The sequence below is a fragment of the Mizuhopecten yessoensis genome, unplaced genomic scaffold, assembly GCF_002113885.1.
Source record: "Mizuhopecten yessoensis strain PY_sf001 unplaced genomic scaffold, ASM211388v2 scaffold11011, whole genome shotgun sequence".
Classification (NCBI taxonomy): domain Eukaryota; kingdom Metazoa; phylum Mollusca; class Bivalvia; order Pectinida; family Pectinidae; genus Mizuhopecten; species Mizuhopecten yessoensis.
The window spans coordinates 159,873-179,328 of NW_018408834.1; the positions used below are offsets into that span (position 1 = coordinate 159,873).

The 19,456-nt window shown below is 36.4% G+C and overlaps 1 protein-coding gene and 1 long non-coding RNA gene across 6 annotated transcripts in view; one reads left to right on the top strand and one right to left on the bottom strand.

Annotated features, from left to right (window-relative positions):
- On the bottom strand, window positions 1-6,072 carry LOC110464589. Of its 3 annotated transcripts, none has more exons than XR_002464517.1 (3): window positions 5,693-6,072; window positions 2,451-2,560; window positions 1-157 (listed from the first exon to the last, which is right to left on the bottom strand). It is a non-coding gene; the product is annotated as an uncharacterized LOC110464589 (long non-coding RNA). The 3 variants fall into 3 exon arrangements; XR_002464516.1 differs by lacking the exon at window positions 5,693-6,072 and adding an exon at window positions 3,080-3,150; XR_002464518.1 differs by lacking the exon at window positions 5,693-6,072 and adding an exon at window positions 2,757-3,066.
- LOC110464588 (protein timeless-like) overlaps window positions 4,669-19,456 on the top strand; it is a 26,570-nt gene continuing 11,782 nt past the window's right edge. For all 3 annotated transcript variants that reach the window (XR_002464514.1, XR_002464515.1, XM_021519874.1), the window contains exons 1-14: window positions 4,669-4,806; window positions 8,108-8,274; window positions 9,075-9,166; window positions 10,068-10,129; window positions 10,750-10,927; window positions 11,219-11,352; window positions 11,793-11,853; window positions 12,076-12,129; window positions 13,100-13,383; window positions 13,801-13,870; window positions 14,846-14,955; window positions 15,921-16,025; window positions 17,888-17,997; window positions 18,902-19,094. Coding sequence is in view for 1 of the 3 variants with exons in the window: in XM_021519874.1 (XP_021375549.1) it covers window positions 8,175-8,274; window positions 9,075-9,166; window positions 10,068-10,129; window positions 10,750-10,927; window positions 11,219-11,352; window positions 11,793-11,853; window positions 12,076-12,129; window positions 13,100-13,383; window positions 13,801-13,870; window positions 14,846-14,955; window positions 15,921-16,025; window positions 17,888-17,997; window positions 18,902-19,094 (1,553 nt within the window). In the remaining 2 variants the exon portion in view is untranslated. The remainder of the gene's footprint in view (window positions 4,807-8,107; window positions 8,275-9,074; window positions 9,167-10,067; window positions 10,130-10,749; window positions 10,928-11,218; window positions 11,353-11,792; window positions 11,854-12,075; window positions 12,130-13,099; window positions 13,384-13,800; window positions 13,871-14,845; window positions 14,956-15,920; window positions 16,026-17,887; window positions 17,998-18,901; window positions 19,095-19,456) is intronic.

Sequence of the window (19,456 nt, forward strand, 5' to 3'; positions counted from 1 at the left end):
TTCAAGATACTTTTAACAGCAATATCAATCACACTCATTCATACATGTTTTTGCACTTCTTTATAAAGGTTATACGTCCATACATATTGTATTCTGTAAGCATTCATCATCCATATTGCTGAAAATCATCGTTTGATACCGACGGAGAACGCCCATTCTACAAAATAAGAAGAAAAAAAGGTAATAATCTAATGGTTGGTCTTCATATGATGTCATTGGTATCAGTAACACATTGTACGGATCACTGTGCAATACAACTTCAACATATATCACAAGTTCTATTCCTGTATTATTATACTGCCCGACCTCAGTGAGCCCGATATCACATTAGAATTTCTTTTTGTTGCAAATGTCATAATTTGCGTCATCAGAGTGCCGAAGCATAAAGAATGTCTTATGATTAAAGTGACGAAGTGGGTTTAAAGCTCTGTAGTTTACCAATGCTGGTTCTATTTCAGAATTCAATACAACTCAACATTGAGTTATACCCTCAACACATGATAACGGATAATTAAAAACACTCAAATATCAATTATAAAAGGCTTTCCTTTGGTAATACTAATTCCAAGTACTTTAATCTTAGCTGCAGAAGATACAATTTCCCATTTTTAATACTCTTCTCTTATGTAAGCATTATTCTAATATCGTTGACATTATTAGTCATCGATGGGTTGTAGGAAACAGCTTTGGAAGATCACGTTATGTTGATTAAATGTTACGTAAACGGTTAAACAACCACACATGAATCTCTTAATTAAACAAGGATGCGTCATATGTACCTTTAGACGTTTCAGGGGTTTTAGATCGGCAAAATTCGTACAGATGGTACATAAGGCCTACTAGAAATGTTGAAAAAAAGCGCTGGAACCAGCAAGCTCACCCCTATCTAACATTATCAGATCAAAAAGTCACATTTAAAGTGGATGTGAAGTGACTGCTAAATGATAATTTCCCTTCCTCTAACCCTTTAGCACAAACACAAACAAACCAATCATGAATACTGTGGATACATTTACCGACTATAAAGCTTACGCCAGGTGATCTGTGTTGTTTTGTATGGTTGGAATGTTTTATTTTAATCTGTCGTCTTATTTGAATGTAATGACATTTGCATTGCTAACATGTGTATTGCACAAAAGGCCAAATGATACCTTGCGCACATCGACAAATATGTAGCAAGTATACATAGGAAAAGAACAATCTGAAAAATAGTTCAACTAAGTATGCAATTATGTATTTTACTTATAGAGCACGTCGAACTTCTAAAGGATTAAGACATTCTGTGACAATACTTCTAGGCACTCGGCGAAACTGGTGATACGGGTGTTGATGTTTTTGATTACGCCCATTAGTGAGTCTCGTGATTTTTCTGTCACCAGCAGAATTCTTGATGGGAGGACGTGACAACCCCATTAATTTGTCCTTTACTCGACGTGAGGACGTGACAATCCCATTAGATTGTCCTTTACTCGATGTGAGGACGTGACAATCGCATTAGTTTGTCCTTTACTCGATGTGAGGACGTGACAGCCCCATTACTTTGTCCTTTACTCGATGCGAGGACGTGACAACCCCATTACTTTATCCTTTACCCGCTGCGAGGACGTGACAACCCCATTACTTTGTCCTTTACTCGATGCGAGGACGTGACAACCCCATTACTTTGTTCTTTACTCGATGCGAGGACGTGACAGCCCCATTACTTTGTCCTTTACTCGATGTGAGGACGTGACAATCCCATTACTTTGTCCTTTACTCGATGTGAGGACGTGACAATCCCATTCCTTTGTCCTTTACTCGATGTGAGGACGTGACAATCCCATTACTTTGTCCTTTACTCGATGTGAGGACGTGACAACCCCATTACTCTGTCCTTTACTCGATGTGAGGACGTGGCAATTACATTACTTTGTCCATTACTCAATGTGAGGACGTGACAATCCCATTCCTTTGTCCTTTACTCGATGTAAGGACGTGACAATCCCATTACTTTGTACTTTACTCGATGTAAGGACGTAACAATCCTATTACTTTGTCCTTTACTCGATGTGAGGACATGACAGTCCCATTAATTTGTCCTTTCCTCGATGTGATGACGTGACAATCCCATTAGTTTGTCCTTTACTCGATGTGAGGACGTGACAATCCCATTAGTTTGTCCTTTACTCGATGTGAGGACGTGACAATCGCATTAGTTTATCCTTTACTCGATGCGAGGACATGACAATCCCATTACTTTGTCGTTCAGTTATTGAGTGTCCATAACATTAACGAATTGTGTCTACTAGGAAAATTCATCTATGAGGCAAACAAATTAACAAAACAATGGAATATGATTGTCTTCATTCTCTGTACATTGTCCCAGATGCGTGTATAATATATATTGCATACTGATGGGCCAATGGCCTAAAGTTTGAATAAAACAAACTAGAACACACCAAATCACCTACCCATGAAATATCCACAGCTCCTACCACTACACCATCCGCCGGGGGGTTAGAGAAGTGTCGAGGATGCCACCATGCTCCTGAGGATATTTCCGGCTATCACTCGAAGCGTTCTGATATAAAGACAAAACCTGGCAAAGTGAAAAACGGGCAGACGTTGACGAACAGTTTGTTTGATGATTACGACTTTTAATTTTGCGTTAAAACGAAAAAGAAACAATTTTCTTTCACAAAACTAATTATGCTCTATGGCAGGGCGAGTTTTCCCCGAGTTAATCCACTTTTGAAAGTTTAGAATTAATTTGTTACCATATTTCTAGGCTAGGTGATTAGGTGTCGTAGGTCGTGAGTTCGAGGCCCGGAGAGGAGGTGAGGAGGATATTTCTAGGCTAGGCGATTGTATGTCGTAGGTCGCGAGTTCGAGGCCCTTCGAGGCGCTGAGGATATGTATAGGCAAGGCAATTAGATGTCGTAGGTCGTGAGTTCGAGGCTCGGAGAGGGCACGAGTCATACAATTGTTTCCCTTCTGTACAAGCTAATGTTTTACTATACGATATATTATCGAGAAAACTAGGATAGTAGTCACTACATGGAGTACACCATTTTATTATTTGTTATATTTAAGTTCGTACGTGTACTCCAATTCCGTGATGAATCCCCGTACCACTGCGAAAAACTGTAGACATAGCCTGGATAAATCATTCTGAAAAGAAAAGAATACCTTGCGTTTTTTTTATGAGAAATAATAAAGATAAAGATAAAGATAATCAACAAAAGCGAAGTCCAGGGTTCGAATCCCGGTCTAGTTACCGCTGACTGTCTTACACTCGGAACACTGTTGTTGGCTTTATTTTGCTTATTATATCTGTATTATTTTTTCATGAAGGTCCCACAAGACATGGGTTTCTTTTCAGTTTTGGGGCAGACGTACGTGGGTCCGTCATAAAACTATTAGTTGACATCGAAATTGTAGTAAATATTACCCCTCATTAAGATGCTATGAATGATCCAAGGGTGATGAATTAACAACCTTCAGTCAACACCTTTTTGGTTCAATTCCTTGAATGAAGAGCATTTGAATGAGTCTAGCATATTTGGGTATAAAAAGGAAGATGGTTAAAATTGTAGCCAATTATTTAGACCCCTAAGGTGTCTACGCACATAAAACATGAATTATTCGTCGCCTGAATACCTGGAAACAGAATTTCAAACTGGCGACACCTCGATTGCTAGCCTGATCACAGGTACATGAGAATATGTAGCTTATATTTATATGCGGTATTTGGACCTAAACTACAAGGGTTTCAGAGTAATTTTACATGTTTTAGGAGTTCTGATTTAACTTGTCGGTAAAAATGCGCCCACCCCCTCCCAATTGAAGAGGTGGCATTTTTGTGTTTACCGAAACGCGATCGTAACTCCTAGAACTTGTAAAACTACTCTATGTGTTCTAGCCGTAAATAACATGCCCCTGAGGCCTGATATGTTATCCACCGAGCAAATTTTCGCCATATAAACATTGTTGTAGAATTGGAAGGAATATAAAGCCAGGCAACACGCATTACTTGATACGGAACATCATTTTTTTTAATTTTTTTTTACTTTTAACATTTCTTTGCACTATCGTCAACAACTGTAAGAGCAAACTAGTATATATATTCTAAAACATCCGCCTGCACATTGAAATTGGTTTGCATGGTCGCTATAGCTTTAATGAATCCGCCCAGCGACGTATATATTACGTCTCTGATCCGCCATATAATTATTGAAACATATCAAACTTGTTGAAAACATTAAGCGGTACAAGTATGAATTTTAAATAGGCTGATTCCTGCCCTTTGAAGATAACAAAGGAGAGGCGCCCGTCTTCAAAGCCTGTCAACTTTTACCGTTAAGTGACCGCGAGATTCTCTTCATGTATATATCTCATCAACAAGGTGGCGCATTTTTTAGCTACATGCTTTTGTTTCTATGTGGCTACCACCCATCACAACATCCGCGCTTACTTATATCAATTAATAAGGCCTCGAACACAAACCGATGTCGCATCACGTGTCCAACTTCTTTTATAGATCTGTAATATAGATCTGTGAAAAATACATCTAATTAAGGCTTGTCGTTGAACAACGTGCAACGACAAACAACACGGGGACACGTGAATTTGTGTTGCATGCTCAGATCTACACGTGACTGTAAAGCACGTTGTCTGATCCACAGAAAAATATATGCGCAATGGACTAATGCGCATAAATATGTTGTCTTTGCGACATGGCGGCGAAGTGTAGAATGGACAGACTCTGGTTGATATCTAGCTGATTCACAATACCCAGGAGGACTTGAGGAGCACACACATATCGTAGTAAGTTTATTCCAATTATTTTCCTGATATTCAAAGTATGCCACCAACGACAATTCTTCAAGATTAGCAATTTCGTACGTAATGGTGACAGTTTCACGCGATTGTGAGATGTTGTTACGTATAGGTGAAGACGTTTCGTCATTTCAAATAAATGGACACATGTATGATATTTCTTTAATATTACAAGTCAGTTTGCTATTCCGACAAGCTCTTCATTAAATATAGATGACTGTATCAATTGTATATATGTATATGTGTGTCTAGATGTTCCAAAATAGGGTTTATTAGACGTTTCGCACTATTGAATATAGTCAATGAGACTATTCGCCCCATATTGGTTCATATAGGTCAGCTGTATCTATTTACATCAGTTATATAAGCTTCATCCTATAACGCTCCTTAATATCTTTTACTCGATATTTATTTATATTCTTGATTTTATGCTCTATATGATGCACCTCATCAGTGCCTGCTGTATATTCAACATTAATTTATGTACAATATATATATATAGTTCCTGCGTGACTTAGGTCACTTGGGTTGAACTTTGCTTCAAAATCCTTCCAATGATGGTTCAAAGTAGATTTAAAGCCATTCACTGCATTCCAGTCATCTTTACTCTTACTCCTATAACATAAGACTGTAAGAGGCCACTGGTCGGCCTTTTTCTATCGGATATAATTTTGCCGACTGCGACGCACAAGGTAATTCTTTGATGCAGATTCTGCCCGAAATCCGGGCGGAACAAAATCGGCTTGAAAAACTCAATTAAGTGGTGAACAGTTCATGACAACGATGTCTACTCACAGTTCATATAATATAGATCTCATATGTATGCCACAGACACAAATATATGGTATATTACGGGATATAACACTCAAAATACATGTCCATGTCGTTGTTGCACTTCTTTGACCTACTTCTACAACATGGCTTCCTGGGTTGATACAAAGTAGCAGGGATAATTTCGAACGGAACGAAATGAAATTGAGTTTGTTTGTATTTCGCTTGAAGAACATTACATGTAATCCATTTTTGTATTAATCGGAAAATCATGGCAAATGTTGTCTGCTTCACTTCGAAAGAGGAAAAACTCATTATTTATGTATTTGACACGAAATTATTCTTACCTAATTATGGATTTATAGAAAGGAATATTCATTGGGCCCTGTTGAAAATTGAAATGTATGTGAACACACTGGTCCCGGTGATTTTTCTCCATCTAGTTTTGCCAAATTTTTGAAAACTGTACTTAATGTATCTTGGTTTATTGTGAGAATGGATGTTACTACATTGATTGAATTTTCTACTTCTGGAATTTTCCTGGTGTCTTACTCTGTACAAACACTACTTAAGAAGTAGTTAAGTATTTTTGCTTTCGCACATTGATCTACTTCCAAGTTGCCTCCATCCGTTTCTAGACTTGGTACTGTTTTCCTTTACTTTTGTTTTTGATCAGACATATTTCCAAAAGTTTTTCGGGTTGGCCTTTAGATCTTTTGCCACTTTTTCCTCATATACTCCCCAACTCCTTTCCTTTGAGCTATTTACAGTTGCTCTATTTCTTGCTAACCTGTAGTGTTCGTAATTTTCAGGAGTTTTATTTCTCGAGTATTGTTGCCACGTTCTCACATCCTTGCGCCATCTTTTGACCTAATATTGGTAAATTTTCGCTTCATAGTTGTCGTAGCTCACTCGGACGCGGTCACAATTTTCACTCACCATGGCTAGTCATTTTGTTTACAATGAAATGGCGTGCTATGCGCATGTGTTGTAGGAGGGAAATCCTTGATAAAACATTGATCAGACAGGTAGAAATCCCGATAATTATCTTAGAATTATTCTTTTTTTATGAATATATATCGGCCAAATCTGATCGTTATTTTTCATAAAGACTCGCTTGATGTTAATGTAGTATTTGAAAAAAAAAATGAAAAAAAAAATACACTTGATCATGTTGTCACTTAAAAAATGATATATATTATGCCCAATTTTATTTTTAACCAGATTGAAAATAAAGTGAATCCATTGTTGCATGTCCAAAATGTTGTTCACAAACTTTTCTCCAAGTTTTAATTTCTTAAGTTGACATGTATACTTAATGTGATTATTATTACCCCAGCCCATCAAAGTCAACGCATTTATCGGGACAATAACAAACTGTTAGTACATTATTCAATCTCGGCAAATATGGAAAATCTACCCATTGATAAATCCAACCGAAAATTATTAGGTGGTTTGAAAGGGTGAATGATACGAACCCAATTATATCTACCGTTCCCATTTTCCGTAATTCCAAAAGTGAAACCAAACCGCCAACTACCTTCAAGGAGACCTGGAACCACGGTAGAGACGTCAAACCCATCTTCAGAGTGGTACCGGCGAAGCACACGGAACTTTAATCCATTTGTTTACCTACCTGGACACTTCAGCACCATTTATCCAATGAATACTGTTATCTAATTACCACTAGTGTAGTATACATGTACTTTACAATATCCATTTTCAAGTAATGATAATCCATCATTGTTATCATGATCTTTATTTACTACTCACAATGCATTCATCATTAACTCTGCCATAGTCATGTGTTAGCTTGGAAAAGTCTGCCAAATTATGGACTCATTAACTATGACGTCACTATTTACACCTTGTGATCGTTGCCAGGCAGAGGCACCGCATTTCATACTTTAGGTCTGTTTTTAATTGTATACAATTGTTCTGACGACGGATTATCTAATAAGCTGAAACTAGTAAACTGCAATAAATTTGCCAAGTAACTTCAAGTGGATGTTGTCCAGTCATCTTTTTACTTCATTTCCATTACCCCCTGGACTGGACTATCAAATTCCATAGGAATCCATCCCTTGGAGGCGCTGAACCAATACGTACATTCATTCACGGACGTTGGATCACCCCCCCCCCCGTATTAATGAGATTATGAAAACTTTTAAAGATAAATGTACTAAAGTCAGTGTGTAGCTAAAATTAACTGGGTATATTTGCTGGCATCCAGGTACATCATCATCACTGGCGATAACTCAGATGGTAAAGGGCTGGGTTTGTATCCTGGTCTATCCATGCATTTGGCATTGTGAAAATTAACTATAGCTTTGTAGTGACTTGTTAGCTGGTAATCTTATGCCAGAAGATTGTACATCAGTGTAAGCAATCAGTCTGTACATTGACAATACACCAGCTACATATGCAATATAGTTAATGCATATATATGTATGTATACCAAATCAATCAAGACAATCCTTTTCTGTGCATGCGACTCATATTGTAATTTCTATTACAGATATATGCTGCAGAAAATAGATTTGCTGTATTAACACATCTGAAGTGAGGATACAGATCTAGTCAAAATGGAGTGGCATATCATGAATGTTGACGGGCTGAACAGCCTGTCGAGTAACCTGGGTATGGTGGAGGATGGTGTCTATATCCCGTCCTGTAACAGTCAAGGTCAGTACATATCTCTTCAAATCCATTTGCATGATATGTTAAATGCTAATATTAATGATTCCACTTGAGGATCTCGCTGCCAGAAACTGTAACAATACCCTTTAACTTTTTTTCCAGCATGACTATAGCTTAAAAAAATCCTTTCTGAAATGAAAACCATCCTTTGCAGGACTTTTCGAGAGAAAAACGAAAATTGAAACCAGTTAAAAAATATCAGAAATGTTTTGACAGTAAAAATCGACAGGGCTGGACCAGTATTAAGCCTGGACCTCCAATCATCATATACTGCCTGTCTAACCAGCTGAGCTATATATACCTGGGCAGTGGTAGTACCATGGGCCTGTTGCCTTATATTTGTTATATTTCCAATTTGCTACAATACAACTGAGAATAATATTAAATTATTAAAACTCCCTGAAAAGGCCAGTAATAATCTAACCTATACATTTCTATGAATATACATTTAAAGCAGATGTAACATATAATGAAAACGTTTTTTGATTCAGGCTTGTATTTATATAATACTGTAGGAAAGTTGCGAGACTTTATACTTTAAGGATGTTGAGGTGTACGTACATGTTTATACATACACAGGGGTTTCATTTGTAGCAAGTTTAAATTAGCGGCTAAAAAGAAAAGAATTCTATACGTCAGAAACATGTATTTCACCGGCTATATTCATGAAAAATACTGGAAGAGTGCTAATAGGGTACTGTGAAATGTGCGAAAACACCTGCATACGTCAGGACAGAAACACCTGCATACGTCAGGACAGTAACACCGACTTTTGTTTCCCACAGAGATACTAGAGGAGAATGTAGAGTTCCTGATGAAAGACACACTAGAGAAGACATACAGACGACTGCTGTTTAATAATAAATTCCCCGAGAAGGTAATTCATCAAACAGTGTGTCATGCTTCAGAAACTACTTCCATTTCTCTACCAGTACAACAGTATGAGATTCATGCTTGTAAATAGTTAACTGACTTGTTACCTATGCCTATATAGTAGTCTAACTTTACATTGTTACTATTAATCACTTACCTGATCATGATGTCACTGTTTTATCTTCCCCTGATATTACATGTTATTGTAATTATATATTTAAATAACTGACTTACATTACTGTAACCAATGTTAGAAATTTTCACAACAAAGTTAGGTAGCCTGGGATATACTGTGTTGTAATCAGCTTTTCACAAAAGCTGTTCAGAATTTAACAAAACTTTATACGAGTGTTTGTTTATCGAGAGGTGTGTGTTTAAGGCCTTTCCAATTTGTCATCGAAGATGGCTGCTGTTGCCTCTGATTGGTCGCAATTAATATATTGACTAATTTGTTTAAATTTGGTATGTAGTTGTATAATCCCAGGGGAAAAAAAGGTACATTTGAGGTACACTTTTTGGGGTACTTAAGCCATGCCTTAGGTACATTTTTGGTAAGAAAAAAAAAGAGGACAGAATAAGAGGGGTTAAAACCTGTTCAATATAGGTACATTTTAGGCACATTTAAGGCATGCCTAAAATGTGCCTTTTTTATACCTCTGACTGAGGTATACCTAAAATGTGCCTAAATCGTACCTCTGACTGAGGTACGTATACCTTAAATGTGCCTAAATCATATCTCAGGCAGAGGTATACCTAAATCGTACCTCAGTCAGAGGTATACCTAAAATGTACCATGGTACTGCTAAATTAATTATAATCTATAGCATAGTTATAATCCTACATCATGTACATGTATCTAATTAACATGATAGTGTATTTTTCACCTGACTACATTTTGGCTACAGGAATTGTTGCCCCTGATAATGTACATCCAGGATGACCACACTAACTTGCAGGAAGCACTTAGGTGAGTTTTCTCTATCTCGGCTAGAATCCTAGTGTTACCAAATGTTGTAGTTTGTTAGCTTATAATTATAATGTAAGGGGGATTTTTTCAATATCTTGATCTAAGAGAAAGTCAGAATTCTGTATTAGGATTGTAAAAAAGCAACTTCTAAGAGAGAGAGTCAGAATTCTGTATTTGGATTGTAAAAAGCAACTTCTAAGAGAAAGTCAGAATTCTGTATTAGGATTGTAAAAAGTAACTTCTAAGAAATGTCTGAAATTGTAATTATTTTGAAAATCAATCCATCTTGGAAATATTCCTGAATACTGAACTTATTTATCGTGAGTGTTTTCATTTAAATTTTGCTAAATTTCACCTTTTATGCCTTGTGCCAGCTGGGATTCAAGTAATTGTAGTTAATACATCAACTTATTCCCTGTGATATTTATACATTTTGTTATCAAAGGTTAAAATATATCTACCAACCTAGCATATGTTTTTAAATTGTCAGAACCTTTAACAACCTTTTCTTTTTTTTACTTTAGAAGCTTTATTCCAATTAAAACAACTTATTCCAATTAAAACAACTTGTACATTATTGAGGTTTGAATTATGCCTGTAAAATATGAGTTTTGTTGTAGACTTATGATCCTGCTGACCAATCCTGTGGATTGTTATTTGGAGACAAGTGTGGGAGAGAGAACCAAACCTCCCTGGGCCACAGAGCTGGAGAAGGCCATCAAAAAGACCATCGAAAAGTCATTTTGTAGAGCTTTCCTCACACCCATCCTAGGGGAAGTGAAGCTCCTTCTAGAGGAGGTACAAATAACATCAAAACTGAAGTGCAGTATACTATAATTCTATAATTTGTGTATAAATAAGTGCAGTGTTCTCGTCCCCATGAGCTTTTTTTTGCTTTTATTTTGTTCCTTTAGCAATAAAACAAGAGTCATATATTTGGTCAGGATCTTACTGGCATGGAGTGTGCAACAGTGTTGATTACAGAGTATAGGACCAAAAGTTTTCCACAAAAGATTAATAATCCTGCATAATTGTTATGAACCATTTTCATTTGTTTGCAGTATTGTGAATTATTTTTGATTTTCTCAGGCTGGACCATACGACCTAATGGATGATGCAGTGCTGGCGATAAACAACTGTATTTTCATGATTCGCAATCTTCTTTATATGTACGAGTCCAACCCAGATCAGTCCACTTTGATTCAGCACATAGAACATGTGAGGTAGGTAATACTTGGCCAAAGTCACAACAAATCTGGTAGGCGTTGCTCTTACAGAATTATACTGAGTCCAGTAGGTCAAAGGAATTATTTTGGTGAAGTCCTAGACGATCTACATAATTTTCTGGACAAATTGGATATATGTTTCTTGTGTGTAAAATCATTGTCCCATTTATGACAGCAGTTGCACAGGAGTATAGGATATTTCTATCTTCCATAGCTATGGGTGTAGGATATCTCTCTCTCCAATACATGTTAGTGTATAATACATGAAGGATAGAACAGTCCCAAGCAGTCACAAGGTAATGTAGCATATGTAACGTTGATATTTTAGTTTTCAAAGTAAAGAACTCTTTTTTAAAGGAGATTAATTTCAGTAGGTAGTCTATATCCTTTAATACATGTAACAAACTTACTGATATACATTTGTTCTTCCATTACAGACTCCTGTTGGATTGTGGATATGAAGATGTCCTTGTTTCTCTTCTTCAAAAGAAAGAAATGGTATTTACTAATATTTCTGTTTAATCATATAATTTAGTTATTTAGTATAATACATCCAATCAACATAACCCAAATTGTAAAAGTCTGTCTTTTGTGTGTCACTAAACTGTTACAGCCTGTTTTCAGTATATATATCTTCTATATTAATGGTCTTTGGGCTTATTAACGAGATGCAGTGATGATAATTACAGATTGTGTATATATGTGTGCTGTTTATTACAGAGCAAGTGGAGTAGTGGTATCATGCAGGTCAGCTGGATGATATATAAAGGGAAGGTAAGTCTGTGTATGAGTATTCAACTGAATCTCCAGCCAATGATTCTCCACCTGTGTGTGGACACAATAAGTACAAATGATTCTCCACCTGTGTGTGGACACAATAAGTACAAATGATTCTCCACCTGTGTGTGGACACAATAAGTACAAATGATTCTCCACCTGTGTGTGGACACAATAAGTACAAATGATTCTCCACCTGTGTGTGGACACAATAAGTACAAATGATTCTCCACCTGTGTGTGGACACAATAAGTACAAATGATTCTCCACCTGTGTGTGGACACAATAAGTACAAATGATTCTCCACCTGTGTGTGGACACAATAAGTACAAATGATTCTCCACCTGTGTGTGGACACAATAAGTACAAATGATTCTCCACCTGTGTGTGGACACAATAAGTACAAATGATTCTCCACCTGTGTGTGGACACAATAAGTACAAATGATAACCTAAGGGACTCAAACCTGACAGGCTATCAATTTTATGGCTAAGAAATGTGAAAGAATAGAATCGGTGTTTGCTGTCATGTGTTTGTCTGAACATACATATATTGATGTATGGGATATTTATTATCAAGTGTGTTACAAAATGAATCTTAAAATGCCTTTTGTAAGGTCTTAAGGTAGTGTATATTTGTGTCAATTTCCATGACCAGATTTTCACATTGGCAAAATTTCTTCATGTCAGATGAGGTCAAATTCAGGTGAAGGTCAAATTTCCAAGCCAATTTGATCTGAAAGGAGCAAATAAGTCATTTTCAGGTTAAACATTTGACCAGAGTTTGACCTTAATTTGGCCTGAAAAATGTCTTCATGTCAAGTTAAGGTCATATAATATAAATTATGTGTCTTGAAAAAGTTAGTTTCTTGTCAAATTTACCTAAAATAAAATTGTCAATGTACAGATTCAAATCACATTACCGGTAAATTTCCACTGATCTTATAATTTTTGAAATTCTATTACAGACAAATGGACTGTTTTCAAACCTGACCGACAATAAGGTGCATTGGGAGCCAATGATCGAGTGTATGCCCATGGGAGGAGGACGAATGTCCGACCTAGATGGGTCAGATACGTGTGGCCTAAATCACGTGTTTGATAACACCTGTAGCATCCTAGACGGCAGTGAACAGGGTAGCCAGAGTTCAGACAACTTTGATAGCTTTCTCCTTCGCCGAGAGTCCAACAATCTCCTTAAGATCACAGCGACCATGTCACTTTGGACGTCGGAAGGAATGGTAGAATTCAGGTACGTTGTGGTCTTTGTTCTTTGTCTGGGTTTTTTCTAGCCCTTACTTTTGGAAAGAGATTATTTTTCTATTTTGGAAATTTATCAACAAACAATTTTGTAATTGTGAAATTTGGAAGATCACTTTTTCGATGTAGCCTATTTCTTGAAATATTTGTACATATGTATACTTTTTTTAACATATCTTAATAACATTATGCATGAATTGCAAAAAAAACCATATAATTTGTAAATTGGTAAAAATAGAAGTTAATTTTCGTTGGGAAAGGGTCTGTTTGCTGATATTGATAGTAGAGGTCTGAGAAAAGTCATTACTTCACAAGTTGTCTCCACAAATCAGATTTCAGGTTGCTCATGTGTAATAATAATTATAATATTTCTTTAATAAGTCGTACCATCCTGTGATCTTTTCTCCAGAGACAAACTAACAACGTTCACTACAAGGATTTTAAAAGGTGGTTTCATGGCCGTCATTTCTGACATAATGGTAAGCTAATTTATTGTTAACATTTCAGACCTAATAAACTGTTTAAGGGCATTGCTCTATTTTATACTTCAGACCAATTTCTAGTCTAAACTAATTTTCAAATAGCGGTAGCTGGTTCATGATTGGTCAGACATGGCTATAATTGATAATACTATTACAAAATGTAAAACTCTTCTTCTGAACTGAATATGTTATCATGGTTATATGTGGTTCAGTGTGATGAAATTATTCTGTAGTACTTGGAAGCTGATGACCTCTGAAAAATTGTTTATAAGATATGGTGTCTTTTATCAAAGTAGGGGATAGAGTGGCTTATATATCAATTAGTTCTGTGTAAAAGATACATTATAGCTGTCTACCCTCCCTCATTTTGATCAAAATTTACCGATCTCCGTCAAAACTCAAAATTTACATCCTGTGTTCAAATGATCTCCTAGTTAGTGCAGGATGTGTGTAACAGGTGTGTTTGAATCAAATGAATGTTTTTTGGAGTTATTTTGATAAATAAAAAGGGAAAGATAAATTTAGCAAAGCAGTTTCAGACCTGCTTCAAACACTTTCTCCCTCATTGGAAATGTGGAATGAGGAAGACCTCCCTCATTGGAAATGTGGAATGAGGGAGACCTCCCTCATTGAAAATGTGGAATGAGGGAGACCTCCCTCATTGGAAATGTGGAATGAGGAAGACCTCCTTCATTGGAAATTTGGAATGAGGGAGACCTCCCTCATTGGAAATGTGAAATGAGGGAGACCTCCCTCATTGGAAATGTGGAATGAAGAAGACCTCCCTCATTGGAAATGTGGAATGAGGGAGACCTCCCTCATTGGAAATGTGGAATGAGGGAGACCTCCCTCATTGGAAATATGGAATGAGGGAGACCTTCCTCATTGGAAATATGGAATGAGGGAGACCTCCCTCATTGGAGGTTTCAGAGGTTGACACTTGTGTACATTATGTTCTCTTTGGACTTGTAGAACCAGTTGACATCTAAAGACATTGTGTTGGACGAAGCTTACCTGTTCTGGATGTTAGCATTGTTCATGAGATTTGCAAAAACAACACAATTGCCAGTAAAATCTGTCAAGTAAGTGTTCAACTGAAATAGATATTAGGTGCTTAAACCTTGTTAGTATCTACCAAGGAGATAGGCTTGAAATTACAAGTCACTCTACTGAAAATGCCACAATATCTACCCACAATTATTCATACTTAAACTGGGCCATTTTCGTTTAAACTGTTAAACCGGTCGGACTGCAGTTGTTCGTTTATTAAATAAGGTCGGACCTAGTAATCTGATGCTGCTTTCAGACGAGCCTCGACAAAGCCTTGGAAGGCCTGCATAAACATTTATGTATGATTTATACCCGAAATTGTTACATTTATAAACGTGCAAACCGGTTGTTCCGCATAAATGAACAGGCTCCAGATAATGACTCTGTAGTCGATCAATCAGTTCAATTAATCAAACTGAACAGTGCTTGTTGCTTGGGTTTAGAGACAATATACTGATGTTTGTAGATGATGTCACTTCTAGGTTAAATGTTCATACATCCCAGTTATCTGTGAATGAACTTTTTTTTCATGCAGGATGATTCTTTCATTGTTAAGTTGTATACTTCTCTTCATTGAAAAATATCATTTTTAACAATTGGAAACATTCTTTCAGAGTGTCATCAACAGAAAGCAGTACTTGTTTTAGTATAACAGGCATGTCATTATTGAAATAAGATATAGAATTGAAGTTTTTAATTAAAAGAAAATTGGAAACATTCTTTCAAAGTGTCATCAACAGAAAGCAATACTGGTTTTAGTATATATAACAGCCAATTATTTACCACCCATAAAAGTAGAACTGGTAGTTAAAAAAAGAAATAATGATTCCTACAACAAGCTGATCATGCTAGCTAGTACCAAGCATTATAGAGATACACTTTTCCCACAGAGTGACATGAAGTGATCCAGGGAGTGATGTGTAATTATCCAATGAGCTTTGGCAATTTTTTTCATGTGATATATATACTTATATCCAATCGTTTGTGACTGTTGTAGACAAGTTTTGACAAAGGACATGGTTGGTTATCTCACATACCAATGCTTCATCAGAGCAGAGGACATCTTTGTGCACCAGACGTTTACAAAGAAAGAGCCCCAGAAGTAAGTGTGTGTAGTGACATTACCATATTGATTGATACTTCAATGATTCCACTTGTTCTCATAAAAAATGTGGTGTAATATTTTACGGGAAGAGGAAAGTTTAGGTCTGACTTAAGATTCTAAATTGAAATATCACAAGGTGTTTGATTGACATTGGAAAGTCCGTTATTTACCAATTTTTGGGTATGACTGTTTTTATTATATATATATATATATAAATAGCTGAAACGCATTTAAAAAATCTGAAAATATATTTTCATGAAACAATATGAGCTCATTTGTAATTTTGGCCATCAGATGTGTTGTAGATTATATTTGATTTTGTGTGTGCATAATGTCTGTTGTCAATTACACCTGGGCTCATATTCATGAATCATTTCTCATTCCCAAGCATGCATTCTGTACTCAACCCAGCTTTTTAGCGCACCATCATCTGAATGTGGGCTATTCAAATCGCCCTGCTTCATGTTCCGTAGTCCCTCCCTAAACAATTTTTGTTATCGATATTTCTCAGGAAGTACCAGAGAGATCTTTCTCAAAGTTTATATGTAGGTTCCCCTTGGTCCCTAGTTGTGCATATTTTCTTTTGAGACTGATCAGTATATCAAAATGGCCGACAGGCAGCCATCTTGGATTTTGACATTGGCTATTTCTCAAGAAGTACTTGAGAGATCTTTCTCAAATTTTATGTGTAGGTTCCCTTGGTATGTAGTTGTGCATGTTTAATTTTGAGACTGATCAGATAAACCAAATGGATGACAGGCCACCATCTTGGATTGTGACATTAAATTTTGTTATCGCTATTTCTCAGGAAGTACTTGAGGGATCTTTCCCAAATTTGTTATGTAGGCTCTCCTTGATCTGTAGTTGTGCATGAACAAAATGGCCTACAGGCAGCCGTCTTGGATTTTTACAGTGAAAGTTTGTTATTGCTATTATTTAGGAAGCACTGGAGGGATCTTTCTCAAATTTGACATGTAGGTTCCCCTTGGTATATAGTTGTGCATGTTTTCTTATGAGACAGATCGGATACACAAATCTTTGATTTGACAGTTAAGGTTTGTTAGTGCTATTTCCCAGCAAGTACTGGAGGGTTCTTTCTCAAATTTCATATGCAGGTTCCCCACTGTCCTTTATTGGACGAGTTAACTTTTGAAACTGTTCAGATAAAAAAAAAAGGGCGACTGGCAGCCATCTTCGATTTTTGACATTTAGTGCTATTTCTTAGGAATAACTTGAGGGATCTTTCTCAAATTTGATATGTGGGTTCCCCTTGACCCCTCATTGTGCATGTTATATTTTGAGACTGATCATAAAAACAAAATGCCAGAAGGAAGAACTAAACAGATCTTTATTATATTGTAATGATCGGTTCTATTTCTTTCCCATTACTGGTAAGTACTGTACTAGTAAATATGTGAAATGACAAACTCACTTTGAAGGTTGTATTTTATACACAGCAGTACACTATATTAAGTTTAGAACAAAAGTTACCTCAAGGTGAACTTACTGTTAACATGACTTGATCAAACAGATTAGAGAAAAGAAGAAACTGACAAAGAACTAATGAAGATGGTACAATGGTGGGTGCCAAGATCCCTCTGGGATCTTTTGTTGAAACTTGCTGAAATAAAATGTGTCATGGTCAAAAAGTAAAATGTAAACTTTGAAAATGATATTCAGCTTTATGTCTTTCTGAATTCTTCCAAATCACTGACACATTGTGTAGTTTTATTTATCATTGGAATAAGAATTTGGTCTTAGCCTAGAATCTGAGTTAATTAGAGGGAATAGATTTCAAGAGTACATTCCTGTGGTCTCCATGTCACTATTTGATTTATACATCGTGTCTTGTATTTTAGATTACACCTGGCACTATGTGCTCTGAAGGAAATCTTGGAGTTCCTGTATAATGTTCAACAAGTGGACAATCTGAATGAGGAAGAGAAACAATACATCCAGGGCCTCAACAGTCAGTTTTACATAGAGAATATACTGTAACTTCACAGTCAGTTTTACATAGAGAATATACTGTAACTTCACTGTACACTTTACATAGAGAATATACTGTAACTTCACAGTACACTTTACATAGAGAACATACTGTAACTTCACAGTGCACTTTACATAGAGAATATACTGTAACTTCACAGTACACTTTACATAGAGAATATACTGTAACTTCACAGTACACTTTACATAGAGAATATACTGTAACTTCACAGTACACTTTACATAGAGTATATACTGTAACTTCACAGTGCACACATGAATATTAAAACTTCACACATGACAATACTATTTCATGCACGAGAAAAAATACATTTCAGTCATGAAACATGAAGTTTTCACATACGAAGGAGTAAAAACATAACCATAAAACTTAACTTATGAAACAATCAAATTTCGCACTTGAAACATTAAATCTTCACAAATGAAAAAGGAAAACTTCACATGTTAGAAACAGTAATACTTTACTCAAAGGAAGTATTAAAATTTCATAAATTATATAGATACTTTGCAACATTTTGTAATTTCCTTATGGGAGCCTCCGCATGCTGAAAATTACAAACATTGATAGAATGTGTGTATATACTAAATAACGCTTTATAATGGCGTCTTTTGAATTGTTCTTTCCGATGAAGCAATTTGATATTAGAATAGGGGAATAGTTTTAAAGCAAATTTACTGGTTGAAAATGTTAGTTTTAAGGTCCAAAATAAGGTGTCTCCCTCCAAAATGTGGGCTAGTATGGATATAGCAAAAATTCTCACTTAGAAAGTAAAAGTACACATACATGAAATAGAAAAATGTCACACATTAAATAGTAACTCTTCATACAAAATTGTTACAGATGCCATCTGTATGTGTTACAGAGACGCTGGCAGCTATGACAGACCTGCCCCAACTGATGGTATACCTGGTACGCCACTGCTCCATAGAGCTACTCGGCGGCTCCTTCCTTGAGGACCTGGTCTTTACAAATCATCTCCTGATGCTGCATCTGGATAAATGGATCAACACTGGACTGACTCGGAAATCCTTCAGCCTCCTCACCCATGTCCAAAAGTAGGTTGTCAATGTACATCAGAAAAGCTTCTTTCACTTTTGGTCAATTCCTCTCTGTTTCACTGGATTAGTGGCTTGCTTCTAGGTATAGTCAGTATAGGTTCTTTGAAGTAATAGACCTAATGTATTCCAATGCAAGTTATAGAAGGTGACTACGGTAGTAATGTACCCCCCAACCCCTCGGGGACATTTGAGAAACCATTAATAGAGATGCTGTACCCTAAGGCATGTGTATCGTAAGAGGCATCTGATCTGGTATTCCTAGTTGAATTTTACGTTAACTTTGGTGTCCTCTGCTAAGAAGACATAGAAGAGACCCTTATTGACCTGGGTATTCCTAGTTAAATTTGACGTTAACTTTG